The sequence below is a fragment of the Marmota marmota genome, unplaced genomic scaffold, assembly GCF_001458135.2.
Source record: "Marmota marmota marmota unplaced genomic scaffold, marMar, whole genome shotgun sequence".
NCBI lineage: Eukaryota > Metazoa > Chordata > Mammalia > Rodentia > Sciuridae > Marmota > Marmota marmota.
In genome coordinates this window covers 1,426,047-1,451,896 of record NW_026000108.1, presented here as the reverse complement: position 1 = coordinate 1,451,896, position 25,850 = coordinate 1,426,047, and the positions used below count along the sequence as shown (strand labels likewise).

At 54.7% G+C, this 25,850-nt stretch overlaps 2 protein-coding genes across 3 annotated transcripts in view; one reads left to right on the top strand and one right to left on the bottom strand.

The window, feature by feature from the left end:
- The first annotated feature begins 2,136 nt into the window (after window positions 1-2,136).
- On the top strand, window positions 2,137-17,090 carry Nelfa (negative elongation factor complex member A). Its single transcript, XM_015481880.2, has 12 exons — window positions 2,137-2,304; window positions 3,617-3,727; window positions 9,417-9,588; window positions 10,985-11,146; window positions 12,289-12,378; window positions 13,697-13,827; window positions 13,911-13,980; window positions 14,124-14,212; window positions 14,884-14,995; window positions 15,693-15,973; window positions 16,096-16,195; window positions 16,290-17,090. The coding sequence occupies exons 1-12, from the start codon at window positions 2,152-2,154 to the stop codon at window positions 16,472-16,474; spliced, it is 1,656 nt and encodes a 551-aa protein (XP_015337366.2). The 5' UTR covers window positions 2,137-2,151; the 3' UTR covers window positions 16,475-17,090.
- A 447-nt stretch (window positions 17,091-17,537) lies between these two features.
- Window positions 17,538-25,850, bottom strand: part of Nsd2 (nuclear receptor binding SET domain protein 2) — a 77,087-nt gene continuing 68,774 nt past the window's right edge. The window contains exons 20-23 of one of the 2 annotated variants that reach the window (XM_015481877.2): window positions 23,455-23,596; window positions 23,113-23,219; window positions 21,886-22,090; window positions 17,538-20,726 (exon numbers count right to left, since the gene is read on the bottom strand). In XM_015481877.2, the coding sequence (XP_015337363.1) occupies window positions 20,455-20,726; window positions 21,886-22,090; window positions 23,113-23,219; window positions 23,455-23,596 (726 nt within the window). In that variant the 3' untranslated portion in view covers window positions 17,538-20,454. Of the gene's footprint in view, window positions 20,727-21,885; window positions 22,091-23,042; window positions 23,220-23,454; window positions 23,597-25,850 lie in introns of those variants that run through there. The other variant, XR_007340944.1, reaches the window with a different exon arrangement.

Here is a 25,850-nt window from a genome sequence, read left to right as displayed (position 1 = left end):
TCGTTCCGTCACTCCGACTCTCCGGCTTCGCCCCGAAGCCGCCCGAAGGCGCGGCCGCCACCAGCTGCGCTCGCTTGCCCGCCCGAGGCCCCGCCCCGCGCCCGCGGGCGCCGCCATGTTGGGGGTCCTCGCCGGGGGCGCGTAGGCGTCCTCATAAGATGCCGGCCCGGGCGCGCGGCGGCCCCCAAGANGTGCGGGTTTGCCTGGCGGCTGTCATTGCGTCGCTCTCCGCGCAGAATACTGAAGCGCCAAGGTGGTCTGAACTCTCCAGGCAATGTCGCCTGGATGTCGCCTGTGCGCAGTCGTAGGTCCTAAGTGGCCCCTCGTGAGCTGTGGGCACGCGAGCCCGGCTGTGGCTGTGGGTTAGGGTCGGCCGCCGGGCCCCGCCCTCCTCCGAGCTCCTCCTCCCGCGGCCGGTGGCTGCCTACGCCCCTTTCCAAACGGGAAGTTCCCTCGTGCCTAGTGGGAACCTAGTGTCGCGGTATCAGGGGGCTCACTTGGCGTGTGTCCTGGTGGCACGCTGGCGGATTCGTGCGTGGTGCACCTTCCCAAGACCCGGCATGCTCCCCCTGCCACCTCAGGGAGGCACTGAGGCCCTGCCGTGCTCTTGTGAGTGGTGCAGTCGCCCACATCGACCCTGGTCGGGGGACTCCTCACAGTACAGTGCTCAGGAGCAGGTGTGGGGGTGTTAGGGTTATGCCAGGTTGTTTTTAGAGTGATTGTATCTAATAGTGCTTCTCTCCAAAGCCTGTCCCTTGTGTTGGTATGAGCATATTACTAGATGGTTTAATTTGTATCTGCGTTATCACTGATTTGGTTAAACGTTTTTTCATGAGTTTATTTGCTGTTTGCTTTTCTTTTTGTGAATGTTCAAAACTTTTTCCTGGTTGTCTTTTTTCATTGCTTTGTAGCAGGCGGAGGGTTTAATAAATGCTGGGTGCCGTCCCTGACGCAGCGGCATAGGATCCAGCATCTCCCAGCTGCGGCTCCACTTGCTTGCATCTGTGGTTGGGCAGAAGCTCTTGTGTGCACCCACTCTGGGTGCTGGTCTGGCCCTTTTGGAAGGGCACCCCACCGAGGCCAGGGCCCAGCCCTTTCCCTTGGCAGAGCTGTGTGGCTGTGTCCTTCTTCTGATGCCTTAGGTTTGCCCGGAGTTGTCAGCTGGTGAAGCTGGGTGTGGTTTTTCCATTTCCACAAAGGTGTCCAGATGAGTGTCCAGTGCTACTGATTGCAATGACTGTCTTTTTCTGTGCGCTCACAGTCACTCTGCTGTGGGTCTTTTCCCGCCTCTGCTCATGAGCATTTGTGTATTGCTGTGCTTGTTCTAAGTCAGTTCCTACTCTGGGCAGCTAACCAACAGGGCAGACTCTCCTACTTTGTTCCTCAGGTATGTCTTTGACTTCTCCCAGCCTTTGCACTTCATTATGTGCCTCAACTCATGGATCTACTAATAACAATTTCACTTTCTGTTACTGGTATATACAACTGTAGATATCAGCTTTTAGATAATGAGTTTGAATCGCATACATGTTGGAAGTATCATTAACTGCAATACTTTTTCTGTAGAATCAATTTTTCTGTGAGCTTAACATGGATATCTTTTCTTCTCTGGTCACCAGAAATCTTTTGTACATTCTTATTCTGATCACACAATAAGAACTTTGAATGTTTTGACAATAAGATTTTTGTTCCTGTTTTCTCATGGACATGCCCTTTATCTGGTCAAGGAAATTCTTTTTTTTGTTGTTCAAGAATTTATTTTGCAGGGCTAGAGCCTGTAAAAACCCAGGGCCTCACACATGCTAGGCGAGTGCTCTAAAAATGAGGTACATCCCCAGCCCAAGGAGATTTTTTATATTCCTAGGGAGTTTTTAAAAAATTCTTTTAATTATGAATGAGATGTTTGTTTTGTTTTTCCTTTTCCTGATAAGGAGTCTTGCTCCATTGCTCAGTGGATTAGTAAACTTTTTTTTTTTTTAATTTGTTTAGTTTTAGGTGGACACAGTATCTGTATTTGACGTTTATGTGGTGCTGAAAACCGAACCCAGGACCTCACATGAGCCACCTCCCAGCCCCACAGTAAACTTTTTCATTGTTGTGACTAAAGACCTGACAAGAACAACATAGAGGAGGAAACGTCTGTTGGGGTTCATGGTTTCAGAGATTCAGTCCAGACTCCATCATTCTGGACCTGAGGTGAGGCAGAACCTCATGGCTCAGAACTTCAAAGGATGTGGAGAGGAGAGCCACTCAGGACATGGCACCCTGAAGCAGCAAGAGAGGTCTGCTCACCAGAGACTAGATGTAAGCCCCAAGGGCACACTCCCAGGGACCTACCTCCTGCAGCCACACCCCACCTCGATGGCTTTCCCAGAGGATGAGGGGATGGGTTCCCATGGGAGGGATGGGCTGGCTGCAAAATAAAAACCATGAAAGTAGAACCACCAAATAGACATGAAAGACCAGAAATGTATTTTTCAGAGCAAGGGCAGTAACGGGTTAGGCTGACTGGAGTGGTAGGCTTCTAGCAAAGACGGAGCCTGCTTGCTTTATTTATAGCGGACAGATCCCAGGGGATGGGTAGGTTCTAGGTTTCAGTGTGGGCCCCCTCAGGATCCGGGTGGGGTGAGCAGCCTGTTGGGCTCTTCCTAGGCCATGCCCATCTCCAGGGCTGTGCTAGACTGGAGCAGTGAGCTAGGTAGGACGCAGTGTGAACCAGGGGTTCTCAGCCCACTGAAGAGTTCCTGATGCCAGGCTTTCCTGCCTGATGGCTCCAGCATCACTCAGTCCACGGATTCACAATGGCTCCCCACACCCACCTGCCTGTAGTCACACCCAATTAATCTATTCAAGTGGAGACACTGAGTGGGCTAAAGCTTTTGCATCTATTCATTTCACCTTTAAACTTCCTTGCATTGTCTCACCCTTGAGATTTGGAGGACACCTCAGATCTAAACCATGTCACCCAGGCTGGTCTTCAGTTCCTGCATCCAGGTGATCTTTCTGCCTCAGCCTCCTGACTCCTGGGACCCAGTCATGCACAATCACACCCAGCTTGAATGAGGTTTTTGGTTTTGTTTTTGTTTTGGGGAGGGCACTTAGCCCCCAGCCCTTTATTTTGTATATTATTTAGAGACAGGGTCTCACTGAGTTGCTTAGTGCCTCACTAAGTTTCTGAGACTGACTTTGAACTTGTTAGCCTCCTGCCTTGGCCTCCCAAGCCACTGGAATTAACAGGCATGTGCCACCACACCCCGCTTTGAGCTTTTTGTTGTTGTTGTTTTAACCACTTTATTGAGATACAGTTCACATGCCATGCAGTTCACCATTGAAGATGTTGAGGGAATGATTTTTAGTGATTCGGAGAGTTAATCATCCTAATCAACATTTCCATTATCCCCCGTCCCAAATAATTCTGTCCTCGGTGCAGTTCCCCACAGTCCTTTTCCCTCCTAGTCCTAACCTAGAGCTGCGTGTTCTGTTCATTTCACATAAATGGAATCACACAGCGCATAGCCCTCCTTTTGGTTTTGTGGTACAGGGGATGGAACCCAGGTGCACTCCCGTGCTCCTGCCTCAGCCTCCCTTCTTTTGGTTTTACTCTGGTTTCTGTCAGTTGCCCAGGCTGACCTGGAACGTGCATCCTCCTGGCTTGGCCTCCGGTGCTGGGAAGGCAGCAGCTCGTGGTCTTTACTGGACTCCTTTCTCTGAACAGAGTGCCTTCTACGTTGGTACCCATTGTGGCAGGTGTTGGTGCTGTGCTCCTCTAATGCTGAGTGGACCGCGCGTCTGTCCACTGCGCAGCAGATGGGCTTGGGGGCTGTTCCCACTGGCAGCTATTGTGGGTGGTGCTGCTGTGAGCGCACCCAGTAGGGTTTTGTCTCCTTGGTCTGTGCCTGGGAGTGGGGCTGCACTTCTGTGGTGAGTCTCGGGTTTTAGGGAATCGCCACACTGCCCTCCATAGTAGCACCACCACATTAACAGAATAACTTTCATTATAAACCAAAGCTGTATTCCTGACCCCTAAGCTGGTTACTTTCTGTTACTGGGTTCCATTGTCCTGCTAACATGTGTAGGAATTTTGTATCTACGCTCATGGGTAGAATCCACCTGTAGTGTAACTTGCCAGACGGTCTTTGTCAGATTTTTGTGTTGAGGGAATGAATGCTCCTGCCTGTATAAAATGATTTTAATGCATCCTCTATTTTCCTCTTTTCAAAAAATATTTATCTATTTATTTATTTATTTATTTTAGTTGTAGTTGTCAGAACCTTTATTTTTTTTATGTGGTGCTGAGGATTGAACCCAGGGCTTCTCGTGTACCAGGCAAGCGTTCTACCGCTGAGCCACAACCCCAGCACCCCCCCTCTTTTTTTTATATACTTTATTTAGAGACAGGGCCTCACTAAGTTACTGAGGCTGGCTTTGAACTTGAAATCCTCCTGCTTCAGCCTCCTAAGCCACTGGGATTACAGGCGTGTGCCACCGCACCCAGCTGCGTCTATGAAGTTTTGATACATGATAATTCCTTCACTGACCCCTGTGTAAATTAGAAATGTTTCTCAATTTCCGTACATTCAAGAGCAACAGATTTTTGTTATGTTTTTATTAGTGATTTCTAGCTATAGTGAACTCTTGTCAGAAAATAGTCCAAATTATTTCATTTGCCTGAAATGAGATTTGCTTGGTGACAGAATATATGGTTAGTTTTTGTAAATGTTTGTGGGTGGCTTTAGAAGCATGTTTATTCTGTTAGTTTTAAAATCCTTTGCTGGGGCTGGGGATGTGGCTCAAGCAGTGGCGCGCTCGCCTGGCATGCGTGCGGCCCGGGTTTGATCCTCAGCACCATATACAAACCAAGATGTTGTGTCCACCAAAAACTAAAAAATGAATATTAAAAAAAAAAAGATCCTTTGCTGAATATACATATGTTCATTAGATCAAACTTGCTTAATTGTGCTCAACTCTGTTCTGAATTTTTTTTTTAAATTCAGAGACGATCTGTTCATCTCCCCATTATGATGATTATGAATTTGTTTGTTCCTCCTTATCAGCTACTGCTTTATGAATTTGGGGCTATGTTATTAGGTGCATGCAAATTTAGAGTTAAACGTTTGAGTTGCTTGGTGAAGTGAACCATGGTCTGTGTGCAGAGATCTGTTGTGTCTAGCATTAGGACAGGCATGTCAGCTTTCTTTGTATGTATATATGTATGTATGCACATAGACTTCTTTTTTGGATTTCGCCAGTGTTTAAGAAATGAGGGACTGGGATTGTGGCTCAGTGAGAGCACTTGCCTAGCATGTGTGAGGCACTAGGTTTGATCCTCAGCACCACATATAAATAAATAAAAAATAAAGGTACATCAACAACTAAAATATATTCTTAAAAAATGATAATGAAGACCTTATTTACTTAGATTGTGAGAGAACTAGCCATTCTGAACAATATATTTTCCTGAAAACCATTTTTATTTTTTTTTGGTATTAAAAAATCTTTCTGAATTATCCTCGTTCCATTGTCTAGCCTATCCTTCTTTTCTCAGTCCTATAAGGGTTTGAGACCTTAGGAATATCACCCTGAAAATGAATCCTTTCTGCAAGGGACCATAGGTCTAGCTGATGAGTGACTTGGCTGGATGTGTTCCCCATTGTGTCAGGGTTCTTCTGAGAAGCTGAGGATGCAGGGTGTTGGTGCACACCAGGGACTTGAGCCAGGCAGAGCCCGTGTTCTGGCCCAGGTCTGAAGGCTGGGAAAGTCCACCTCGTACAGTCCAGTAGAAGGGCACATCCTCTTTCGTAGCTTTTTTCTTATTCTGTTCTCCCCACTGTTTTTGAGATGGAATTTCTCTTGGTCACCTAGTCTAGCTTTGAATTCCTGAAGTGAGGCAGTCTTCCTGCCGCAGCCTCCCAAGTAGCTGGGACTACAGGTGTCTACCACTTTACCTGGCACCCCCCCTCACTTTTTATTCAGGTCTTCAGCTGATTGGATGAGGTTTGTCCACATTCAGGATGACAATCCACTTTGCTGTGTACTGTTCCAAACGTTAATCTCATCCAGAAACATTCTCACGTACACACCCAAGATAATGTTTGACCTGAATATCTGGCTGGCATATGAGTGTAATTCTAGTGATATGGGAGGCTAAGTCAGGAGTATCACACACTGGAGGCCAGCCTCAGCATCTTAGTGAATCCCTGTCTCAAAATAAAAAGTGTTGGGGGTGTAGCTCAGTGGTAATTTGTCCTTGAATTTGCTCCTCAGGACAACAGAAGAAAAAATATATACACAGGATCTACTATAACCTGTTTCTGAGTGAAATCTTGGAACCAGTTCACTTATTTTGTGATGTATCTGTGGGTTTTTTTGTTTCGTTTTGTTCTGCTTTTTTTTCTTTTTTTAAGAAATACTGTAATAGAACTTTTACTTTTTTAAACATCTATTTTTTAGTTAGAGGTGGACACAATATCTTTATTTTATTATTTATGTGGCGCTGAGGATCGAACCCGGTGCCTCACGCATGGTAGGCAAGTACTCTGCCACTGAGCTGTTCCCCATCCCTAGTCTTAAAAGCTAGTGAGCAGCCACTTTCAGCCAGTAGAGGGAGCTCGTTCAGCAAGGGGCACAGCAGCAATGTGGGGCCCTTTGTTGTGTGCTGGGGTGGAACCCCTCTTGCCAAGGGAGGTGGGGGGTTTCTGCAGATGACCAGGCACTGCCTGGATGAAGTTCAGGCTGTGTTTGAAAGGGCTTTGAGGAAATAGGGGCTGCTACCGGATGAGACCAGCGGTCCCTCCAACCTTCAGCGTGGCCCCAGAGCTGGTTTGGAAGGAGCACTGGTGACCGCGGGGGTGTTCAGTATGTAGAATGGCCTGCCCAGCTCACCAGAGTCTGTGGCAGGTGCAGCTGTTCCTGCAGTCGCACAGGAGCTAGTGTGTTGCAGCGTGCACAGGCAGCAGCGTCCCTGGAAGCACACGCCGGTTGGCACTCGTCCACTGAGAAGCTGGTCAGCAAGGCTGTGGTATTGCCTCTTCTCAGAGGGCCTCTCTGAACAGCACACTACCAAATGGGTCTCCCTTCCTGGAACCGTCTGTGGCCCACTTCAGTTCTCATGTCACTGTGCTGAGTCGCGTGTGCCAAGTCCAGGAGGCTTCATTGCTGGGTGGCCCTCTGCTGGCTGCGCCTCTGCTCGTGTCTCCAGTGGACACTGGGGTGAGGGTGGTCTGCTCCTGTGGTGGGCAAGCACCTCTCTGGGAGGGCTGCCAGGCGCTCTGCTGATCGGGGTGCTCCCCTCCCTCCCTGCTGTGTCGCTGAGCTGTGCCCTTGGCCCTGTGACTTGTCCTTCCTATGTGCTCTTTTCTTCCATCCCCTGGAGCTCTGTTGGTAGGTGGTCTCTAGTGTGTCAGTCTACCCTTCCACTCTTTTCTGTGCTGTTAGTCTGGGTGTCTGTTTTTCTCTGTGTCCTGAATTCAGGGTCCCCAGCCACAAATTTGGTGTGAACTTTCCTTACGGTGTGTGTGTACCTGCCTGCACATCACCCATGGAGCATTCCAGCAGCACGCCACAGTGCCTTCCTGGCAAGGGCCAGAAATCCTTCCTATTCGTGACACAGTCCACCCCTCACCACTAGTCCTGGAGCCCCTGGTGTAGGGTGCACATACTTAGGAAGCGCACGGATGTGGTTAAGCACAGGGAGAGCGTGGCTGAGGCAGGGTCTGTTGATGGCGGTGTTCATTCTGAAGGTGGCTGTGTTAGTGTCACTGCCAGACAAGGCAGTTGTCCCTTGGTAGCTGGGACAGGACACAAGCCCCTGCAGAGAGCGTAGGCAGGGGCTCCAATCCCTTCTGTGAAGTGGAGCAGTACTTGCATCTAGGATTGCCCTCCTCCTGTGTGTGCCAAGTCTCTAGGAGACTTCGAGCACATCACAGGATGTGGTGGCTCCCTGATCTTGTTGATTAGGGAGTAACGACGAGAAGAAAGTCCATATATGTGTAGTACAAACTTTTATTTTTAAGAATGTTTCCATCTGTGGTCGGCTGAATCCGTGGATGTGGAGCCTGAGGGGAAGGAGAGCCAACTCTGCCGCAGACTCAGAGGCTATCAACAGATATAGATTTCTCTCACTTCCGGAGGCTGGGAGTCCAAGCTCTGGGTGCCTGCTTGCAGGTGGCTCGGTCTGATGGCACCCTCACCTTGTGGGAAGTGGGAGAGAGACCCCAGCAGACAAGCCAGAGCCCCCCTTCTGACCTGCCTCCCCACAGAGGCCCCATTTCCAGGTTCCCTCAGCGGTAGATTTGCGGTTGTCCACGGGTCGTGCCTTCCACATCCTACCCCAAGGCAGGGTGTTGGGGTGGAGCCCTCATTGATTTCCCTTTGGAGATAGACTGAGGGAGTGTTCACCCCTCACCACATGAGGGCACAGTGGGAAGGGACCACCGAACCAGGAAGTGATCCTTGGCAGATCCTAAGTCATCTGGTGCCTGGGCGTGGGGCTCTGGCTCCAGAATGGGGGGAACACTGCTGTTCTCAGGCCATCTTGTAAGGCAGACTTTACCAGGAGTGTGGAGGGTGCGGAATTCAGTCTGGAGTAGTGGCCTTTTGGTTTTACTCTCCTTTTTTCTGCACCCCCCCCCCCATTTTTATAAAACATTGTCCAGTTTTCTCTCTTGGTAGATGTTGGCTTCCTGAGGCCGCTGTAAAAATGTGGCTCAGGACCACAGCAGTTCAGCAGTGGGTGGCCGGCCACATTGCTGTAGGCCACAGGCTGTCCTCTCTCTCCTGACAGCTGTGGAGGTCTTTGGCCTACATATGCACCAGCTACTTGAGCCATGTGGCCATCTTTCCCTGTGTCTGCATGTCCACTCCTCTAACAACCATTCTGTTGTTAGAATGTGAACTGAAAACTATTTGGCGAGCTGGGTGGCACTGTGGTCGGGGATAGCAGGTGCCAGCCGGTTGTTCAGGCCAGACCCTCCTTGTGCCCAAGGAGTGGTGTAGCTGTCCACCCGCCTCAGCACCTGTTGCTGGCCTGGGTTCAGCTCTCAGTACCTGAGATGCTCCGTGCAGACTTCCTAAGTGGCAGTGGAGGTGGCCCTAAGAGGGGAGACAGGCCCAGGGAATTGGTGCTGCCAGGAGCTGTCAGGGAGACTGTGGGGAGGCGCTGCAGGCTAGGCCACTGCCACCTAGTAAAAGCTGTGGCCGTGCAGGGAAGAGGGGTGGCCCTGGGTTGGGGTAGGGGACTAGAGCAAGGGAGCCCCAGGAAGACATATGGGCTGCGAGGTGATTGCTGTCTAGGTGGGCTACCCTGTGCTCACCCAGAGGCCACAGTGGAGTTTGGAGTGGGCGGGGTGCAGACACCTCCCTGTGCGCAGCATGCTGGGCTCAGCCGGTTGTGCTTCTCTGTCTTCTCTCCTCTGCAGATGAAGGAAGCCTTGATGGAGATCATCCAGCTCGCCACCTTGGACTCCGACCCCTGGGTCCTCATGGTTGCTGACATTCTGAAGTCCTTTCCTGACACAGGGTCCCTTAACCTTGACCTTGAGGAGCAGAACCCGAATGTTCAAGATATTTTAGGAGAACTTAGAGAAAAGGGTATGAAGTGTGGCCTTGTGTTCTGTTGGGAAGAGAGAAATGTTTTCTGGAAGAAACTGGATTGTTAGGCAGTTGTGTGCTACGTGTTTCCAGAATACTACCTGCATGTGCCTCATGCCCACGTGCTGCTGCCTGGCCTTGTGCCAGTCCCTCTGGCAGCTGACCACAGCCTGTAGGTCTCTGCACTGGGTTTTGGCTGTTTAAAAGTGTGCTTTTTACAAATATGCCAACCATTCTGTTGTTAGAATGTGAACTGAAAACTATTTGGAAAGTCTTTGCAGAAGCCAGATGCAGAGGTGCATGCCTATGATCCCAGTGACTTGGGAGCTAAGGCCGAAGGGTTCCAAATTCCAGGCCAGCCTGGACAACGTAGAGAGACCCTATCTCAGAATAAAACATAAGAAGGTTTGGGGGGGTGTAGCTCAGTGATAGATCGTCCTTGGGTTCAATCCCCAGTACCAAAAGGAGAAAGGCAGAGTGTTTGCAGGTGGTTATAAGGAACATGGGTGAAGGGGGCATCTGTCCCTTCGGAATTCTTCCTCCTCTGAAAAATGGGAACTGGCAGCCCCTGAGAAGCAGACTGTGCCGGCAGGCAGCACTGCGGCTGGGGACACAGGTGGCCTGTTATGCTGCCCAGGCCAGCTGTGCAGGGGCCACTTGTGCAGCCAGCTGTGCTGGTGCTTCTGGCACCTCAGGTGTCTACTGGACTTGTAATTGCACACACACCACACAGACCCTGTGAGCGCACGGGCCGCTCAGGTGCACATGCGTCCTGCGGGGGTGCGCTCAGCGGGTGGAGGGAGCTGTCCTCCTGTGAGCTGGAAGAGCCTAGGGCAGCCAATTCCAGGAACTGACCATGCTTTTCTCAGGGTGGTTATGTAACCAACGGGGGCAGCAGGTACTCCTGTCCCCCTACCACGAAGGGTTTTTTCCTGGAGTTTGGACCCCTCGGTGACCACGTAGACTCGGGCAATGAGTGTGGGCAGTTTTGTAAGTCTGGGATTCAGCAGTGTCCAAGAGGCCACTGACCTGGGGCTCCTGGGGAGTCTGGAGAAGCTACATAGCTGCTCCTCTTACTGCACGGCATGTGTGGCCAGAATCCAAGGTCAAGGGGTGCAGCCCCTCTAGGTGTGGCTGTGTGACCAGGGGCCCCCAGGTTTGCAGCAGTGCAGCCAGCATTCCCTTTCCTCTCTCCCACGGGATTCTGTTTCTTCAGTGTTGCCCTGGGGTTCTGCCTTGGTTGGGGGGCCTGGCCCACTTTGACGACCTTAGTTCTGGGTGGTGGAGTTGGATCCAGGGGAAGCCAGTCTCCTGGGCCCTGGGGGGATTGAAAGCAGAGCAGAGGCTGCCATAGTGCCCTGGGAAAGGGCCTCTAACCCGCTGGGGCTCTCCACAGTGGGCGAGTGCGAGGCGTCCGCCATGCTGCCGCTGGAGTGCCAGTACCTGAACAAGAACGCCCTGACCACGCTCGCCGGGCCCCTCACCCCACCCGTGAAGCATTTCCAATTAAAGCGGAAGCCCAAGAGTGCCACGCTGCGGGCGGAGCTGCTGCAGAAGTGTGAGTGCTTCCATGGGCCCGGCCACTGTATGCGGGCCCTGGCTTTCAGGCCCCACTGCCTGCGAGGGCCCAGCTGTCTCTTCAGAGACTTCTGAAAGCACGGGTCAGAAACTTGAGGATTTTCAGGTCATGGTGTCTGATCTGTGATGGGTGCCCAGGCCTCCCGCACATAGCAGTGCAGGTGGGCTGCCTGTCCCTCAGCTTTCGGTGCTCCTGGGTTCCCTTGAAGATGTCTGCTGTCTCACCTTGTAGAAGTTGTGTGGAAGGTGCTTGCTGGGTCCAGTGAGGAGTGACGGCGCCAGTTAAGTAGCAAAGCATGGGTTTCACGCCAGGCATAGGCCCCGTGTGGTAGTCCACACACCTGGGAGACTGAGGCAGAAGGCCCCCCGAACAACATAGCCTGATGCTGTCTCAGAAAAAGAGCAGAACAACCTGGAAAACCAAACCACAGCCAGTGTTGGGCACACACCTACATCAGCTCTCAGGAGCCTGGGGTAGGAGGAGCGCAGGTCCGAGGCCAGCCTCAGCAACTTAGGCCCTAAGCAACTTAGACCCTGTCTCAAAATACAGATTTAAGAAAGGACTGAGGATTAGGAGCACCCCTGGATTCAATCCCCAGTACAAAAAACAACCACGACCACAGATCCCAGTGAGGCCTCACTACCACATTTAGTGACAGACCTAAATGCTCTGTTCTTCCACTGCCTCCTGCTGTGACGCTTGCTTGGAGGAGGCAGCATCCCAGGGCCAGCCCAGTTCTGGGGGCTTGCAGAGTCTCTGGCCAGTGGGCAACTCTTAGAGGTCTGCTTGTCCCTCAGGTTCCACCTCCAGGAGTCAGTGGCAGAACTTGGCTCTGGCCAGGGGCAGCCGAGGCACTCTGCCTGTCACCCTACAGCATTATTAGCTGAGCCAGGGAAGTCCCTGTTCTTTGTCCTGTTAGGCACTGAGGAGAGTCCAGGGGAGTGTGCTCTGGGGGCCCTCCTGGCCTGTGGGCACTCACCTGGGAGTTCTAGCCAGAAGGCCTGGCTGTGGTATTTGCACTGGGCTGCGGCCTTCTCACGGCTCGTGTTTTCTGAGGTGTGCTTTTGGTGGGCAAGAGGCCCTGTCGTTGTGAGGACTGATGGGTGACCTTCTCTGCATAGCCACCGAGACAGCACAGCAGCTGAAGAGGAGTGCGGGGGTGCCATTCCATGCCAAGGGCCGGGGGCTGCTCCGCAAGATGGACACCACAAGTAAGCCAGACGCCCGCCCGTCAGCTCTGTTACTTGCCAGATGCGATGACCTTCCTTTTGGGACAAGTCACTGTGCCATTGGCCCTGCAGAAGCACAGGACAGGAGAGGGCAGACTCCCTCGTCCCTGAGATGCTCTGGGGTGGTGTCCAGTGCAGTGTTGCTGCTGGCCAGCACTGTCCTGCTCTAGGTTCCCCGTAGTGGCACGACAGGGCCACAGACTGCGGTATGGGTGTGCTCGATAGCATGGAGCAGCCCTGCTGGCGCTGGAGCCCTGCGTCTGTGCCCAGGCTGATCTGTGTGCCCACTCACACAGATTGGTGTGCATGTGACAGAGGGAGTACTGGTGACAGGAACCCAGGGTTGCCCCTGGAGCTCCAGGGGCTGGCACACCTCCAGTGGAGGCTGCAGGACCGGAGGGCAGGAGGGCTGCTGCGCACTAGGGAGCTGCAGGGAGGGGCCTCGGCTGCCCTCTGCATCTTGTCCCACCATGTGTCCATGATCACAGGAGCCTTGGTGACGGCTGGCCTCCCTCGCTGCAGGGGCGGCCCCTCCCTGTAGAAGTGTGGCCCTGGCCTGGCCTGGCCCTCTCATGGCTGCAGCTCCACCCTGCTGAGCAAATCCCATCTTCCAGTCTCCTTAGCAAAGCCCCCCAGAGCAGGGCTGTACCTGTTTTGCTGGGGTGGGAGAGCGTGGTTGTCCATCAGTCATATCCACCCTTGACCCAGTGTTCTGACCGCACAACTCAGTGGGCACTTCTCAGCCCCAAGCCCGGAATAAGCCCTGGTGGGCACCCTAAACAGGAAAGGTGGACAGCTGCCAGGGCTCAGCAGTGCAGAGTCTGGTCAGGTGGGGGAGGACTCGGTTCTCGTGGACTGTGGCCCTGTTCACTAAAGGGCACAAGAAGGAAGCGGAGGCCAGCATTCCACCTCGAAGACAGGAGGGTTGGTGACCTGGCAGAGGTCGAGGCATTGCTGGTTTTCTGGGGTAGCTTAATGTCCCCAGGCAGCCCTTGCTTTGCAGAACTGGGGTCCCAACTGACCTGGCCAGCTGTCCTCTCCCCTCATTCCAGCCCTCCTGGGCTCACAGCAGGAGCACACGACAAGACACTGGGCCAGTGGGGTCTGAGCTGAACACCTGCTCCCCACAGCGATACTGGCAAGAACAGCCTCGGCAGAACACACGGAGAGTGGCAGGGACGAGGTCCTCCCCGAGGTCCTCCCGAGGCAGCTCTGGCCCAGCCTTCTCTTGTGGGCAGAGAATGCCGGGGCTCCTGTGGACATCCCTGCTGGCCACTGACAGACACGGTCTTCTCCCCAGCCCCACTCAAAGGCATCCCGAAGCAGGCACCCTTCAGAAGCCCCACCACGCCCAGTGTCTTCAGCCCTGCCGGAAACCGGACCCCCATCCCACCTTCCAGGACCCCACTACGGAAAGAGAGGGGTGTGAAGGTAGGCCTGCTTCCACTCCCCAGCGCCCCAGGCAGCCCCCTCCCACAGGCCGTGGGCGAGCCTGGAGCTATTTGTCTTGGCAGCTCCTCGACATTTCTGAGCTGGACATGGTCGGTGCTGGCCGAGAGGCGAAGAGGAGAAGGAAGACCCTGGGTGTGTACGGGCTTCCCCCGAGACTGGGAGGGAGGCCCAGACCTGCCCTCAGCTCTCGCTGTCCCCTCCGGCACCAGTGCGCCTGCCCCTCTGAGCCAGCTGAGGCCTCAGAGCACCTCACAGCACCTCTGGCTTCTCCACAGACACAGAGGTGGTGGAAAAGCCGGCCAAGGAGGAGACGGTGGTGGAGAACGCCACCCCTGACTACGCAGCCGGCCTGGTGTCCACACAGGTAGGGCTCTGCTGCCCCACCCAGACACAGCCCACAGGGCGCTCTCGTTCTGAAGGTTGGAGAAAGTGACCGAGCGTGTGTGTGCGCGCGTGTGTGTGTATATGTGTATGTGCGCACGCACACGAGGGGTGGCCTGGGCTAGGACCCTAATCTAGCCATCAGCTCAAGTTTGGAATGAGCACCTGCCACACACTCCTGGAGACACTGCTGCCTGGGGACGTCCTCACTGCTGTGCCTCAGTAAGGGTCCTGCCAGGGGTGAGTGGGGCATATCACCCTGAGTCTGGAGTGGTGTGACCTAAGAGGTGCAGGGCGGGGGAGGCTGGCGTGTGGTCATCCTGGGAAGAGGGCCTTTTCCTGCTGTCCAGGCTGTGGGTCAGCTGAGGCTGGCGCATTTCCCTACAGTGCCCACGCACTGCGGGCAGTTGTTGCTACTCTCCAGAGATGGTGGTTTCGTGGCCTCCCAAGTGGGAGCTCCTCCTCTGCCGAAGGGGTTCCAGGAACCAGGGAGGGTGGCGGGGCTGAGGTTTGGGCCAGCCTGGAGCAGCTCTGCCCTGAGGCTTGTGACACCTGTTAAGCAGGTCGGGTGATGTACAGTGCAAGTCCAGGCCAAGCCAGAGAGGGCTGCTCTGCAACCCAGGCCTGTGCTGAGGGACCATCACTGTCTTCCAGAAACTTGGGTCTCTGAACAGCGAACCTGCACTGCCCTCCACAAGTTACCTGCCCTCCACACCCAGTGTGGTCCCAGCCTCCTCCTACGTCCCCAGCTCCGAGGCTCCCCAAGGTGAGTGGCTGCAGTGTGCTGCTCCTGGGGCTGTAAGGGCTCCTCCTGCCACCTGGAGCCAGCGTTCCACCTGGAAGGTGGCCTTGCCCACATGGTGCTGCAGGGGCCCACAGTGCTGTTTACTCATTATCAGGACATCCATTCTGTCGTCCTTTAGCTTCTGCTGGTTGGGGGTGGGGGAGCCCCTCCTTGCCAAGAAATAAACCCCCTGCAGACAGGTAGCCACTGTCTGCTGTCCCCTGGCTGTGCTCCAGGGGCAGGAGGGGCTGAGGGCCCGGGGACAGACCCTCAGCCCCCAAGTTTCTGGAGATCTGTGGGAAGCTGGAGCTGGACCATTCACCTGACTTAGGCTTTGGTTGTGCTGCGATGCAGAAGGGCCTCAGGCCTGGCAGCCTGTGTCTTGTTGCCAGCACCTCATGACCCCAGGCCACTTGTGAGGATCTGAAAGTGCTTGGGACTGCAGGTTCTGCCCCTTTGGGTGGGGCATGCAGGGTTTATGCCAGGGAGGGCTGCTTATCCTGCAGGAGGAGGACAGAGCAGGTGGGTTTGGGGTGCCAGCTGGTCAGGGCTTGGGAAATGGAGGGTGGGGTCTAGGGCAGGTGGCTTGGAGAATGGGGGCTGGGCACAGGTCCGGTGCGGAGGGGGAGGTGGGGGGCCTAGTCCCCAGCCTCCCTCACCAGGTCGTACTTTTCCCTAGCACCATCTTCCCGGGAAACCAGTCTGCAGGCCAGCCGGCCACCTGAGGAGCCCAGCACCCCGAACCCCACACTGCCGGCACAGTTTAAGCAGAGGGCACCCATGTACAACAGCAGCCTCAGCCCTGCTGCACCTACACCTGCACCTGCAGCACCCACATCACCCCTGACGCCCACCACACCCCCAGCTGTTGCCCCAGCCGCTCAGACGCCCCCAGTGGCAATGGTGGTCCCCCAGACCCAGCCCCCTGCCCAGCAACAGCCTAAGAAGTTGTCCCTCACGGTAGGTGGGTCCTGACAGGGCCTGTGGGCTGCCAGGTAGTTGGTATAGTCTTGCCCATCTGCACCTGGGGTGGGAGATGACCCAGGGGGGCCTGGGCACCCAAATCCTCCTCTTGCCCACAGAGAGAACAGATGTTTGCCGCCCAGGAAATGTTCAAGACAGCCAACAAGGTCACACGGCCCGAGAAAGCCCTCATCCTGGGCTTCATGGCGGGTTCCAGAGGTGTGTATGGGGCTGGGCCTGGGTGGTCCCCTGACTGGGTGGGGATGGGCTCCTTAGCCCCAGGCCCCTGCCCAGCAGCCCCTGCCCTTCACAGAGAACCCGTGCCAGGAGCAAGGGGACGTGATCCAGATCAAGCTGAGCGAGCACACAGAGGACCTGCCCAAGGCCGATGGCCAGGGCAGCACCACCATGCTGGTGGACACTGTGTTCGAGATGAACTACGCCACAGGCCAGTGGACACGCTTCAAGAAGTACAAGCCCATGACCAACGTATCCTGAGGATCACCTGCCTCTGCTGCTGGCCCTGGCTACGTAGGGCTCTGAGGGACAAGGGCTTGGCAGAGCAGCCAGGGGTTGATGCTGGCAGGCTGAGGCCCTGCCTGTGCCCGGCTGCCCACAGTGCTTCGGAGCCCCCAGCTTACTCAAGTTTTAGGTCTTTTCTCCGGTGTTTGGGGCTTATTTTTTATATTTTAATATGGGTTACTTTTTTTGTGTGATTTAAGATACTTTTTTGGATCCAATATTACAGTTTTGAATGTTCTAGTTAACCAAAAACGTTATAACTTCCCAATTTTAGTGCCTGTTAGACTTTTACCTTTTTTATTTTTTCTTAAATTCTACCGACTGAGTGTGAGAGCTTTTCCCTGCTAGTGCACCCTGTTCCGCAAGGTTGAGGGACCAAAGGTGATACCTGGCGATGCTGCAGGGTGGCGACACTGCCCAGGCAATGCCAGAGGAGGCAGTGGGCCTCGCCTCGCCTCGCCTCGCCTCCCATCAGCATCTGCCCAGGAGTTTTGTATGTCTTTTGTATAGCTGTGGATACTTAGGACAAGCCTTTGGGTCCCTATTTTCATTGTAAGACTTTGAGTGATTAAAGTCCAGCTTTTCTAAAGGAGGCCCGCAGAGCTCTGTTTCAGGCCTGATCTCCCTGCCCCGGGGCCCGCTCCTCCAGGCAGGAGGGTGGGTGTCGGCATGAGGGTCACACCAATGGCAAGGGCTGTGGTCACAGGCCCTACTGGGAAAGCAGAGGGCCCTGGGACTGCCCGGCTGCAGGGCCGGCCAGGAGAGGAGCAGACTGCCTCAGACCTTTTCACCTTGACTGGGACTTGGGACCAAATTATTTTTGAAGGAAGGAAACTTTTTTTTTTTTTCCTCCCCCCAAATCACAATTCCCTCTCTGACGTCCGGCATTCCCTATTTCCCAGGGTTCCAACCGCTTCCTCCCCCGCCAGGCAGAGGTGAATCGACTCCTGAGGTAGGAGCCTCCCTGGGCGGGACTGGGAACCCAGAGCAGCGGGAGATGGAAAGTCAACACAGTGCCACAGCAAATAAGTGAGGAGAGGGCCTTTGAAATTTTTTTAATACAAAAATACTCATACACAATTTTCCAAACACAACTTTCCACTTTAAATGCTATTTTTCCCCAACTGGCAATTCTCAGATCTATATTTCAGTATATTCCCCCCAAAATTTCAAGTTTTAAAGTCTAACTATCAAACCTGGTGATAGCACCCAGTGTTCCTAGAAGGAACCTGCACCTGCGTGAAGCTCAGACACCGACAGGCACACTTCACTGAGGGTTGGTTCATTCTGACGCGGCATCTCACGGCTCGACAGGCCACAGTGGCACCATGACGCCAACAGACAGCGCTCTACTCCACCAAGTCACCAGCTACACCTCTCACAGATGAAAACACTTGCAACTGACAACTGTTTGTGTACTTTAATTAAGACGACACGTTTCTTGAATCCTTGAAAATAAGGTGGTTCTAAAATACGGGCACATCATGGCTCAGGTGTCATGATAAAACATCTCAGAGGCCTCAAGAGCACCAACCTGTGTGCGCCCCGGGACCCAGGGAGGCCCGGGAGGCATCACTGGGGAAAGGAGGGCTGTCCCCAAGGATGGACAGCTGGATCCTCACTACTTTCATGCAAGACACACTTCCCCACAAGCCACACAATGGTGGGGCACCCCTGTCCTCACAGGCCAGTGCTGGCATGGGCAGGCACCAGGTTTGCACATGTGAGCTACCTATGCATGGGGGTGTGCACAGGGCAGGTCGAGGCTGACTCCTGACGCCAAGAATGCTGGGGCATCCGGCTGATTTCCATGTTGTACTTCACATTAACAAGAAAGAACTGAAGCTGATGTCTGGGAAGCCATCAAATCCTCAAAAGCAAATCCTCCCCCAGACTCAGAACGAACTTGGGCAGGTTGGAGCACCAGTCATGGCTGCATGCCTGGCCACTATCCCAAGGCCCTGTTTTACTCAGATTTATGAACTGATCCAATAGAGATTCTCAAAGTTAGTGTTATTTGCTCATTGTTTTTGAAAAGGGGAATCATTTAACATTTTTGCAGCATTTCCTTTAGGAAGCTTGAGTTTAATTTGGAGATATCAAAGTGACTTTAAAATCATAAAACTTTACTAACTGCCAATATAAAAATAAGTTAATCTGTTCCCCAAAGTGCATTGCAAAACCACTTCTCATGTTCGCTCGGCTGGTAGGAAGGTATCTTTTGGACAAGTGACAACACTGGTAGGCACCCATCTGAGGAGCCTGGGGCCTTGTGCTCCAAAGGCTGGGGCCGTGTGCATATGGGGATGCTACCTGGCCTGTCACCGAATAGCCTTCTGAATTCAAGGCATAAGGAGCAGAAAATCTGTGAACCAAATCCAGCATTTTCTGAGGACAGTTTGAGTGGAGTTAGGCCCTAAGTAGAACCTCCCAAGGCCTAGCTGGTGGACCTGCTCATGTGGGAGCCACAGCCCACTGCAGAGCTGCTTGTTCTTTTGGTCCTTGATAAGGTTACTTTTGGGGACCGTGATTGGAGAAAAGCAAAGGGATGGCTGCGGGTCAGCAAACTTCCTCCCCCTGGGCGGTGCTGGGCCAACAGGCCCATACACCTGGTGCCCGAGTGCAGCCACAGCCCTGGAGAGCAGCCAGTCCTGGGTTCACAGGGCAGGACAGCTGCAGGCAAGACCTCTGCAGAAAGCAGTACCTGCCACCCGTGCACGCCCCCTCCTGCAGGATGCCTGCAGGTTCTCCCTTTCTCATGGTGCTCCATGCTCCCCGGGACAAACAAGAGGCACCCCCAGGAAGGAAGGACCAGGTCTTCCAGAGACAACTTAGTACTCCTCAGCTCTCTCTGTGGGTCTTTCAATAATTAAGAGCCAATTTTATCTCCAGGCCTGACCACCGGAGACCATGTGCTGCTGCTTGTGGTGCCCTTGGAGAGCGTGCAAGAGGAGCGTGGCTAGTGAGCCCACAGAGTAAAGGGAAGGCTCACTCCAGCCACGGAGTCCTGCTGCAGCCCCATGCCCTCAGCAGTCTGGCACACGCCCTGAGTGCACTGCCTCTGAAAGAGAACTCAGGGTCGCATCAGTGAGCACACGTTTCATTTGGTGGTGGTTTGTGAAACAGGTTTAGCAAGAATACATTGAGAATAAAAGCCAGATTAAAAAAGAAAAAGAAAAATCCAAATGAAAAAAAATATACAAAGTTTTCCCCTCAAATGTGGGTTAGAACCTAGTGTGTTCAGAAAGACCCAAAGGAGAAGTGGCCCACTATGAACACAGGCCACTCCTCGTGACCCGCACATCCACGGCAGGTATGTTACCAGCACTGGGTTCAAACCCACAGAGACGATGGCAGGAGAGCTTGCAACACACCACCACTTCCACGCTCCAGGGGGCCAGCCTGTCACCAGGATGGGAAGGAAGGAAGCATTCCAAGGAAAAATTCACATTAGTACAAAAAAAAAAAAAGCTGTTTCCAAAGAGCAAAATGATCAGAACCATGGTCTGTGGGAACCAGGGCCTGAGTCCCGTCTCCTGAGTGGTGGCAGCACTGTGCAGAAGCCGAGCGGCGTGGGGCAGAGCAGGGACCCTGCAGAAAACACTACTCTACACGCTTCTGGTGAGATAAAGACATTTCACACACCCATTAATCTTCAATAGCAACTTCAGCCTAACAGAGCCTGGGAGGGAGCATGGACGTCCGCAGGGCCTCAGTGGCCTGGCGCTCTGGGCCAGGCTGGCTTGTCCGACTGTCCAGCTCATGGCTGGGAGGTTGTCAGTGCAGACAGCACAGCTGCGGGTGGCTCAGTGGAGAGGCGCTCCCTCCCTAGGAGGCCTGGACGTCTGTCGCGGAGGCTGCCAGCTGGGTCCCAGGGCGCTGCCATGCTTGCCCTCCCTGCAGGCAGGGTGGCTGCCCCACGCCACCCCTGGATTAGACCATGCCGCCACCTGGCGCTATTTGCCTTCCGTGACCCTCCGCCAACACCTCCTTTTCCTCCTCTTCCCCTTGGACTTGGTGGGCTCTGGAAAGTGTTTCTCAGTCTCGGCACTCCTGCCCGACTCTGCCCCCAAGTCATGCTCACAGCAGTAGGGCCGCCCATCCGGGGTGGAGCGGAAGGCTGTCCCGTCCTGGTGCTCCTTACAGAAAGAATTGGGGCAGAAGTGGCAGAACGAGGTAGAAGGCTTGCCACACACGTCACAGTGATGCCAGGGGCACTCCCACTTCCCTGCAACAAAGCACAGCGTCAGCAACAGGAGGGACAGCCGCAACCAGGTCTTCAGGGCTCACGTGCGTGGGTCTGAGCCCAGAGGCTCAAGCATGTGCTCCACCACTGAGCCACCTTACTTTTCTTACAAGAGAAATAAGTTGCCCGTGAGGGCCTCAAACTCGCAATCAATTGGGAGCTCCCGCCTCCGCCTCTCAAGTAGTGGGGATCACAGGTGTGTACCATTCAAATCCAGGCTGAAAGGATTTCTAAAGCTGTCCAGTCAAGGGGCTGGGGCTGGGGCTCAGTGGGAGAAGCACTTGTCTCACATGTGAGAGGCACTGGGTTGTATTCTCAGCACCACATATAAGTAAACGAATAAAACAAAGGTCCACCAAAAACTTAAAATATTAAAAACAAAACTGTCCAGTCAAATGCATGCAAGTTAGCACAGGACACTGTTTTTGTCCAACTGACAAAGAAAGGCTGCTACTACGCGTACCAGGGCCTGGAGCATGGGGGCCACGCGTGGACCAGGAGGCGGCTCCCTGCGGTGAGCCCTGCCTGGTCTCCCACCCTGCGCCCTCCCTGCTCTGCAGCTGCCTGTTCAAAGAGCATCTTCTGCCCAGACACTGGCCTTTCTGGCATTAAACTGAAAAGGACTTTAGGTTAAGGGTAGCTATCACATCCACTGCAAATATTTCTCTCTATCTTTGTCCCTCAGGTGCAAGAGGGTCTCTTAATCTCTTCTGAAACACAGCAGTTTCACCCTGATGCTGGCACTTGCTCTGAAATAGCAGGGGTCGCAGGAGACAGGCCCACTTCATCTTCCTCCAAATGACCATGTGGTCCATGCACTCCCAGCAGCTCCTCCTGATGCACCAGGTCACTGGGGAGTGTCCCCGCACATCCTGGCAGGGACTAAGGTGTGGTGCAGCCAGGCCAAGGATGCCATACAACTCAGGAGGCCAGAGGAGCTGAGGCTGCTGCAGTGGACTCTTGGCACACACGAGGGAGGGCACCACTCCCAGTTGGGCTCCAGGACTTCCCTGTGGGGCTCTGGCAGGACCTCTGGACCGAGACAGTCACCACCCAAATGACCAACCAATTACTGGACAGACAAGGTCCATTCAACAGAGAAGAGGTCCAGTGAGAGCAGCATCCCTGGATGGGCACCTACCGAAGGGCCGCTTGCCCAGACCCAAGCAGCCCAGGTGATAGGCCTTGGTGCACAGCTTGCGGTCACACAGCACCAGTTGGCCACCGTCACCACAGCGGAAGCACTCGTCCTCAGACCGCCTCTTCCCTTCCCCCTTGGCTCTGCGCCGCCTCGTTTTCTTCTTGGTCTTCTTGCCCTTTTCCTCTGCTGAAAGGGATGCTGAGGTCTAGAGTCAGAAAGGAGTACAGTTCACTTAGAAGAGCCACATGCCTGGGGCAGAGCGCTTGCCCCAGGCCCATCCCCAGCACCCAGGAAGAGAGAAACCAGAGGACTGCGCAGACTCCAACAGGAAGTAGTGAATCAAAGAGCCCCCGAGGGGCGGGGCCGGGGCCCGTCCAGGAACTCTGAAGACAATCAGGTCTCCTGCAGAGGGGGCGGCCCACACCCAGACAGCTCCCCCACCCGCAGGCCCCTCTGGCCCATCGCCAAGAGCTCGGCCAAGAATAAGCCCAGTGCTGTTGGCAGCCTCCAGGAATGACATGCAGCCCTGGCTGGACTGGCTGATGGGGCACAGGGCCCCAGGCTCGCCTGCGGGAGAAGAGGGAGAACCCAGAGCCCAGGCTGCCCCTGTGAAGGGAATGGGTGAGGGCAGCAGCAATCCAAAAGCTGGGCTCAGGCCAGGTTCTGCACAGTTGGGAAGAAGTGACTGCCCCGACCAGTGTCCTGCAGCCTCTTTCTGCAGCCTCAGAAAGTGGCCTTGCTGGAAGCAGGGTTGCTGCAGATGTAGCTGGGGTGAGGTCCCACTGGAGCGGGGCCCTGCGTGGAGCACGGCTGGTGACAAAGTGATGGGCCAGGCCAGGCCCTGGGTTCTGTGCCCAGCACCACAATAAAGGCGGGAGGTCTGGACACAGCCACACCTGGGGGAGGAGGCCGAGGCGGAGGCTGAGGCCGGCTGATTCCTGTGCAGGCCAAGGAGGGCTGCGGCCACCACCAGGAGCTGGCAAGGCCCGAGACAGCCCTTCCCACGGAGCTCTGAGGTGCTGTGGCCCTGCCCATGCCCTGTACCCAGCCATCTGGCCGTCATCACCAGTGGGGTGTTTGGCTGCAACAGCCACAGCACAAGCCTCAGCCCACAGCACAAGCCCCTTCAAAGAGAATGCTGTCCCCTGAAGGCATACCTGTGACGGTAAGGCCACCAGCAGCTAAGAAGTACCTGGGCTTCATGGAAGGAAGTCACAAAGACCTCACCTTTGGTCTGTCCCCAAGGAATCCACTGCAATTGGAGGCTCCACACCGACAGACCGTTTTCTCGTTGCCGAGACAGTCGAGGTTGTAATTAAAAGTCAGTTCTGTCCCTGTGAGGAGAGAAGACGCAGCACACTGCAGAGTGCCCCGCCCCGGCAGTGCAAGGGGCCACAGCCAGTCTGCAGGGTTTCCGGCCGTTCTCACATCTACACTGCACCACTGAGGTCTACGAAACAGACGATCAAAACAAGGCTTCAGCTCACCACCTCCCACCCCCGCCACAGCCTGTGCCCAGCCACCACTTCTGCCTGCACAACCAGGAGTGCCCACGCTGTCCCCAAGTACCCGCAGGGATGTCGCACACAGCAAACAGGCCCACTCGCGTGTCACCATTCACGGTCCACTTGAGAGTCTCACAGTTGGGCTGGCAGCTGTGGTTCATAAATCGAGAATAGTTTCCTTTGGGGCCAGCATCAATTATACGATCCTACAGGGTTAAAAAAAAAACCAAGCTGAGCGGATGGCTCCACTCTGAGCAACTGCTACCTTCTTAACGGGAACTTTCGCGGTCCTAAGTGAGGCTGGACTAGTGCCAGTTGTGCTGGCAGCTGTGGTGTCCTGCGTCTGTGGGACACCCCAAACCAGTCCTGATTCTCTCGCTCACAGAGGGTGGGTTGGAACGACTCAGAGGAGTGTGCCCGGCAAGCACGGGGCAAAGGGAAGCCAGCCCACGCCTGCACCACCTTGCACAAGGACATGCACAAGGACATGCACAAGGCTGCAGGGGCATGAGCGTCACTGCCAGGCAGCAGCCAGACTGCCCAACCAAGCACAGGCCAAACACAAAGCCAGGCCGACTGCGCAGATAAAGAGGCGTCTGTTGAGGCAGCAGGCCAGGGACTGATGGCATCCACAAGAGCCGTACGCTGGCTAGTGAGGGAGGGACAGCATGGATGGCTTTGAGAAAGCACTCTCACAGAAGCCCTGGAAATCAGAAATACAAGCTCACTGTGGCCCTGGGAACTGTCTCACTGAAACCCAGGCTCCCGTGGCAAGAGGGAAATGGCATCTACCTGTAGTGGCCCACTCTGGAGAGACACCTCTGCCCAAAAGCAGGGAGGACGGACAGCCGCTCAGGCTCCAGCTGCATACAGTGGCAACAGCTAGACCAACTACACAATTGGTGGGTCCCTGCTCTGTGAGAGGTACCTAAGAGGCACAATTCTGAGCTGGTGCAAATGGGGATGAGTAGGTGTCCACAGATGCCCACTGACCCACGTCGAGGGCCCAAGAGCTCGGTGCAGAGGAGGCACAGCCCTGGGTGCCTCTCCAGGGGACCCTGTTGCTCTCTCACCCCTAACAATCTAGCCACACTGGTTGTTCCTTTGCAAACAGAAAGCTAGGCACAGAGGTGCACACCTGCAATCCCAGTGACTCAGGAGGCTGAGGCAGGAGGATTTCAAGTTCCAGGCCAGCCTCAGCAACTTAGTGAGACCCTAAGCAACTTAGCAAGACCTGTCTCAAAAACAATAGAAATAAGATCAGAACATAGATGCTCACTATACTAGATGTAACAACCTTGTACAGCAAAACTCTAGCCTGAGTTTCTGGGTCCTTCCCACAGCTGCAAGGTGTTCAGGACGTTCCTTGACAGGCAGGCATGGAGCCATCCGCCCGCCCACGGTGAACTATTAGGCTCTCTACTGTGCTGATGCTGAGGTCCCTGGGGCTCACCTACCACCCAGGCTTGGTGCACTCAGGCTCCCCCACCACGCTCTGGACGGCAAAGGGCTTCAGGCAGAGGGCAGAACCTGGCCATGCACATCACAGCTCAGTGCGGGGCTCAGCACTGTCTCCTCCTTCCCACCTGTGCACGGCCTGCTTTACTTATCTGAAGACGCTGTCCATTCAAAACGTCAGACCTTTCGCAGTGAGTATCATGACCCTCATCACAGGGCACCTCTCCACAAAATTCTCAGATCTCAGCCAGGCCCCCTGGCTGCATTCGTGCAGGCTTTGCCCAGCACCCTGACCCAGCTTTCCCTGCCCCTCAGTGCATCTGAAACATACAGGTGCAGTGTGAGGAGGCACCTGCACTTGCTGAGTGGACAGCCCTGGGCCAGGGCCTGGTCTCCCACAGCCAGCTGTCATGCAGTGGAGAGCTCCAAGACCCCCCAGGACACGCCCAGCCTTCAGCTGCAAGGCAAAGGTCCAAGGCCGACTTCCATGTGGACTCAGAGTTACCTTCTTAACAGGAACTCTCGCGGTCCTAAGTGAGGCTGGACTAGCGTCAGTTGTGCTGGCAGCTGTGGTGTCCTGTGTCTGTGGGACACCTCAAACCAACCCTGATTCTCTCACTCACAGAGGGTGGGTTGGAACGACTTGGAGAAGTGAGCCCAGCAAGCACGGGGCAAAGGAAAGCCATCACCAAGGTCATGAAGTGCCCACAGTGGAGACCCTGTGACCCTGCGTGCTGATCACGCCGTCCTGCCTGGCCCACAGTGAGACCCCGAGGCTGCTTCCACACACACCACTCCCGTGGCTCTGCTTGGCTTCCCCACACTGCCTATGCTGCCCTCCCCCATCAGCATCCTCAGTCCACCACAAGGTCAGGGACGGTGCCCACCCACCCCCTCCCCGCTCTACACCACTCTCATCAGCAGCACTCCCCCAAAGCACCCCCTCCACTCTAAAGCATGCTTGGAGCTTCAGGACAGCAGGACCCCCCATGGAGATGCAGC